Below are 6,336 nucleotides of genomic sequence, written 5' to 3'. Positions count from 1 at the left end.
CAGAGATGTTCACAGCTTGAAAAAGTACTTTATTCCCTAACCAACCTCTTTGAAATTTCTTGCTACTGAAAAGTGCTACATAAATAAACTTGCTTTGCCTCTCTGCTCTGTTCCTTGGTCTTCATGTTTGTTCACTAATGTTCTGAGGCCTTCAGAGAACGATTTGATGTATCCCTGGCATGATGTTTCCCTTCATGCAACAAACCACATCTAGATTTAAGGTAGCCCCTTAAATATATATTTTTTTTTTAAAGGAGGTGGAGACATGTTTTTGTCCAATAAAAGGAGGGGTTGAAGTTCATTTGACCTTTTATCTGGTAGAGGGAAAGTGCCATCAATTGGTAAGTTGAATGCAACTTTAACACGTTTAGATTTGCATCAACTTTAATTGAAATTAAAATATACACACACACACGATATGAAGAACCATTTATCGTTTTAAAACTGTCATAATTCAACCCAAAGCCTTTTTTTGTTGCCTCAAACACAATGGAGTTAGGGCATTTTTTGGTCAAATGCTGTTCTACAGTGTGGACTTTGGATTGCCAAATTGTAGGTATGCCATGCCAATTAAACGACCCTGGGTTTACCCATTACCCCCCCAAAAGCAAAACAAAAGTCTGAATGATGGGATATTACAGCATATAATAACGCCACTTTCAGTAAACAAACATGTTTAATGTCTGGTTCATAACATTTGATTCAAGTCTTTTGAAAAGATTCTGAATTTTTAAAACTGTTTTCTTCACAACTTGTGTTTCAACATGTTTGCCAGACTGCTGTACGAGGTGGTGTGTATAGTTTTATTTCACATTGTAGAAGTTTTGTTTGTAATTTAAAACAAAGTGACTCAAGAAAACCCCTCAGTTCTGTCAGTGTGTTTATAAAAAGGAAAATCCCTTTATAATAAGTTTGACATTGAAATGATTACCATTTATGCTCTGCAACAAAGCAAGACACATGGTATTGAAGGAAAAGACTTTAACAGATCAAATGCACCTGTACTAACAAACGCTACATGTCAGAATTTTGCTTTTCCTTCCGTCTTTTCCAGACAAAAATCTGCAGAGAAACAAAGAAAATTTGGCCCAGTTCTCTTTTTTTGTAAAGTGATCCAATAAGGGCAAACAGAACTTAAATGTTTCTAGAACTTTAGACGTTCTAGTAGTAGAGATATGTTCAAATTATGATTTAAGACATTTATTCAGACAAAACTCTGCAGAGAAATAGACAAAAATTCAGAGCCTTTTTTTAATGAAGTGATCTAGTAGGGAAAGAACGTAACTTTCTGAAACCTCAGATGTTCAAGCAATACTGTTTTAGAGACATGTTCAAATAATTTCAAATCTTATTCAATTGTAATTAGGGCTGGGCAAGTTAACGCGTTAATTTCGCGTTAACTCATTAGACTATTAACGGCGATATTTTCTTTAACGCGCGTTAACGCATGTTGGTCACATGCTTTTATTTTGTGAAGGTCTGTTGCTGCGGTGTAGGGGTTTGAATCAGAACAGTAGGTGGCGATAATGCGGCAATAACCTCGCTGTCAGCCCAGCCTCAGATTCAAAGAGGAAGAAAGGTGCTGGCCGGAAAAAAAACACAGCTGACATGCGGAAGGCGGTGTTTCCCGCAGGTACCGCGAGCGAGCTTAGGCGAGGCGGTGAGTTGGAGGCCAGAACAAGTTTTGTGCGGAGCGGAGCGGGGGGGTTCTGCATCGACGCCGTCGGTGAAGTCGCTTCTCGTTTCAAAGTATCCATGTGTTTTTGCCTGTTTTTCCCTGCCATTCACTATATGAACGCGAGAAAGCAACAACAAAAAACCGCGTGTCAACGTCAAATAAACGCAGATATAGAGTTAGGAAGCATTTCAGTTTAAAGTTCTTCCAGCATGGAATATGACAGAAACAAGTTAGTTGTAACCACTGCCAAGTTAAACTTTGGTATTGAACATAAAATGGTAATGCTGCTCCCTGCTGTTACATCAGAAATTGCCTGTTTTTGGTAGATTTTTTCCCCATAAAGAGAATTCCCTGTCAGTGGCAATAAGCTTTAATTTATTATTGCTATTTTTTGTTTTACATGTTTAAGTTGAGCTTTACACTAAATATGTGTTACTGATAAGTGCTACAAATGTTACAACACTTTTGTTCATATGGCAGCAGAACATTAAAATAAAAGTGCTCTTTACACTACTTTTGAATTCATTCTTGGAGTTTGTAAATACAATGCGATTAATCGCGATTAATCAGTGCGATTAAATATTTTAATCGTTGCCCGGCCCTAATTGTAATTTATTTGAAGACCATTTTTACACAGTCAAAGAAAAAGGCACAGAAACACGTTTTGCTGGAGTTGTTGCCCTTATGTCCAGAGCCTAGGTTTTATATTTTTAGTCCACTTGTGATTAATAAATTTGACATTGAAATGATTTCCATTTATGCTCTGCAACAAATCGAAACACATGGGATTGAAGGAAAAGACTTTAATCATGTGGTCAGAGCAAATGCATCTGCACTAACATAAACCCACATGTTGTCAGGCTTTCACCGTTTCTTCCTTCTTTTCCAGACAAAACTCTGCAGAGAAACAAAGACAAAATTTTTTAAGTGATCCAAGAAGGGCAAACAGAACTTCAAGGTTTCTAAAGTGTCACAGACGTTCTAGCAGTAGAGATATGTTCAAACTATGATTTAAGAATTTATTCACTCTGGTAATTTGGGGGTTTATTTGAAGAATATTTCTTACACCATCACCAAAAATCTGAGAAAAAAAAAAAACTGCATCACACATTTTAAATTAGACAGTAAATTCAGCATCATATGAGACTTTAATCATGTCCCTGACCTGCCTTCCCATCATAGCGGAAACTTGTCTCAACGTTGAACTTCAGACACTCTGCCATCCTCCTGTGCTCGCTTTCAGCAGCTTTCAGCTCCTCAGCGTCCAGGTGTTTCCCTTCACTTCCTGTGTCGGAGAAAAGGACAGGAAGTCAGCAACCTTTCTGCAGATGGCAACACTAGTGAGGCAGTCACAGCTCTGATGAAACATGTTGCAAATTATTCAAGCAGTAATAGGCTTGCAATGTTTTGATTAAAATGAGCTCAGAAATATTAAGAGAACGTAGTGCACCCTGTTAACCTATTGCCATGCTAATTGACTTTTATAGAAATGACATTTGTTGTTAATTTGTGATAGATCAATATCTCTACACACAATTGAATTTAGTTTAAATTCAAAATTCACCTTCTAAAGTCCTGGCACATTTTAGCAATGAGGGGAAGGCAGAGAATGGGTAAAACATTTAGTATAATTTCTTTACAGTCACACCATGACTTTTCCTTAATTTGCATCCTTAAACACTGCTGTAAACCAATAATTACTCAGTTTCTTTTCCCATACGAGATATAGAAATGCATGTTAATTTTCTATGATACATTCTCTATTGCAAGCAAAAAGCCTAGTTTAGATCAGTAGCAGGACTATGGCCAAAAAAAAAAAAAAAGGCAGCAGGGAAGAGGTTGTCAGGTGAATGCTAGTAGTGCAAAGCCATCATGGTTGCCTTTTCACAGGTGACTTTTTCCCCCCCAAATGTGCCTTATTTTTCCAACTGTGATGGAGGTTTTGCAGATTACAAGATGGTCTTAATCCTCTGTCAAGCATGCCTTAAAGTTGTCATTTAAAAAATGTTTGCCAGTATTAAAGTGCTTCTCTTACTGTAAAAGACAAGTATCCTCCCCGGTGTTCCCTCAAACACCCCATGGTAGACAATAAGCAGGCAGGTGGGGCAAGACTGGTAGATATCTGCTCGACCCTGGTCATCATACGGAGTCACCACACCATCAAGCTCCTGCACACCTTAAAGAAACAGCAACAACAAATTGTGAACATTGAAGTCCTATCATCCCTTCACTTTTCTGTGCCGATCAGCCTTCTCCCAATTATTACAAAGGATGGGAGGGGGTGCTGAAAGAGCTTAAAACCCTCCTGTTGCTGCACAAAACAGTTGTCTGCAGATAATTGTTTGGGTTCAAGTCTAACCATATGTGCCTAGATATATAGTAAGGTGCTCATCCCACTGGTATGCCTACCAGACTGCAGGTTAAGTGGGACTATTGTGTATCTGAACCCTTTCAGGTTGGTAATGGAGTCAGACAAGGAAGCATTTTATCCACCGTGTAATTTTTACATGGATGATCTTTTTAAACTGTTAAATCTGTAGAACTGGAACTATAGTTTACTGCTTAATTGATGCTACCGATTTAGAGGTTTTCAGTGCCATTCCCCAACCTTAAATTTCCATCACACAAATTTGGTTTCTACTATGGTTTAGTAAACATGTTTAAACCAGATTGCATCTCAAAAAAAAAAAAAAATAAATAAAGCTAGCCTCCATAGGTTTCAAGTGGCTTCTAATCATTGTGTGACCAACACTGAATACAGCACCATACGCCATGCTTCTGTGCTTTGGAAGCACTACCTCTTAAAAAAAAAAAAAAAAAAGGATAGAATCCCTTTTCTTCCATTCTACATTTTTATTTTAGCTACTGTATTCCTTTTATAATATAGACCCTGTAGGCCTACCTGCAATAAAATCCAACTTCTAATGATGAGAAAATGAATATTTAAAATCTTCCTTTTCTGATTCTAGAAGTTTTTTTTTTTTTTTTGTTTTTTTTAATAAATGCTGGGAAGCTAGACCAGTCCAACACTCACCTGGACCATCCAGAAAGAGTGTATGGTTGGAGGTTTCCACATCTGGCACTGAGAAGTTCACACGGAAGATGAGACATTTTCCAACTCTGAAAAAAGAAGTTCAATATTGTGTCTGCTCAAAGTAGGCCATTATAACAAATCCTTAAAAAAGTTAAATAAATACATTTAAAGTGTATCGTGCATTGATGACAAGGTGGCAAACGTTACACGTTTCTTAGGGCAGGTCATGTATACAGATCATTCAGATGCATTTTTATATCCGCTTTAAATATTTCCTCTGGTTGTTTATAAACATAACTAAACTCAACTTTTACCTATTACAGTTTCCTCCTCATGCAGTCTGTCACATTATAAAGACTGCAGGAGCCTGGGTACTTAAAGGGTCAACAGGCCTCAAACTGAAGCAGCCGATAACTTTGAGGGCATTTTAATGTCCGTATCATTTGCTCAGGCTTTAATATTTCCAAAACTCAGTGACAAAGAAAATAACTTTAGTCTGATTTAATAATCAGAGTGAGAAGGGGGGGGGGGAGTCACTTTATAAAGCAAATGTAAATTTTTGGTTTGCTCTGTAGGTACCAATTGAATTTATGATCCAAACTTTTATTGATAGCTCCCCCCAGATTTCAGCTGATCTGTCCTCATTGCCAAGTAATAAACTGTGCCAGTTAGAAGTAAATAGACATTTTAGGCTTTTTAATTGGCAATAGAGGTTATTCAGTGGGAAATTATTCAAGACATCAAGTCATATATTTCTTTAACAGGTGATTGAAATGGATTCATTTACATGAATGAGTTTATTTTCTATCCACCAACAGTGAGGGGGAAAAGTAGACCAGTCTCAAATTAAACTCACACGACGTCTCGCTCAATAACGAGTACTCTCTTGTTGTCCTTTAGCTGCATCTCCACAATGGAGCTGTTGATGTTCTTCAGCAGCTCCACACCAGCTGGATAGTCTGCAAAACCCTCCAACAGAACCCACCGCACCTCTGACAACTGGAAACAGGATAAAGAGACAGAGCAGGAACACTGATGAGTTGAATGAAACAATATAGAACATCTGATGAGGATTCATGGGGTCAAAACAACACAGATGCTCTCGTTTGCGATCTTACTTTATGCAAATCCTCTTGCTGCATCTTTGCTGGCAGGTTGCATTCTTCAGCTGAAGATGGAGCGCTGCAGCTCAGCAGCAGCACAACCAGCAGAGCTCCTGTGGTCCAAAGCTTCATCGTGGATCGGCAGGAGCTGCAAGAGGACGAGTAACTGGAGAGAAGTTGCAGGGAGTCCAATGAAGACAGCCGTCTGTTTATAAAGACTGACCTGGAAACTGCTGGCTGCCCACTGAAAAGCTCCAAGTGTCTGTTTGCTCTTTATAAGATAAAGTGGCAGCCATCCAGTCAGCTACTGATTCTAATGATACGTTGACCCTGGTCACTACAAAACAAACTCGCTGCTCCTGATGTCAAAACTGATCAGCATCTTTCCTTACTGCTGGAAAGGGTTCCCATCCTAATAGAAGTAAAATTATATTTAAAGCAGACCATTACATTTTTTTAATTTTGCCATTTTGTCATCTGTTCTTTAAATATATAGTTATGAATTCCCTTACCATTTCTTT

General features: G+C 38.2%; 1 protein-coding gene across 2 annotated transcripts; it reads right to left on the bottom strand.

Annotated features, from left to right (window-relative positions):
* Positions 1–1,002: 1,002 nt before the first annotated feature.
* Positions 1,003–6,069, bottom strand: LOC105937753 (saxitoxin and tetrodotoxin-binding protein 1). 2 transcript variants are annotated; one of them, XM_036145451.1, is made up of 6 exons: positions 5,831–6,069; positions 5,569–5,711; positions 4,713–4,798; positions 3,714–3,854; positions 2,844–2,963; positions 1,003–1,062 (listed from the first exon to the last, which is right to left on the bottom strand). In XM_036145451.1, the coding sequence occupies exons 1-6, from the start codon at positions 5,945–5,947 to the stop codon at positions 1,022–1,024; spliced, it is 648 nt and encodes a 215-aa protein (XP_036001344.1). In that variant the 5' UTR covers positions 5,948–6,069; the 3' UTR covers positions 1,003–1,021. The 2 variants fall into 2 exon arrangements, with proteins under 2 accessions (XP_036001344.1, XP_036001343.1); XM_036145450.1 differs by lacking the exon at positions 1,003–1,062 and adding an exon at positions 2,481–2,575.
* Positions 6,070–6,336: the final 267 nt, after the last annotated feature.

Source organism: Fundulus heteroclitus, chromosome 13, assembly GCF_011125445.2.
Source record: "Fundulus heteroclitus isolate FHET01 chromosome 13, MU-UCD_Fhet_4.1, whole genome shotgun sequence".
Lineage (NCBI taxonomy): Eukaryota > Metazoa > Chordata > Actinopteri > Cyprinodontiformes > Fundulidae > Fundulus > Fundulus heteroclitus.
This window is presented reverse-complemented; position numbering and strand designations above follow the sequence as displayed.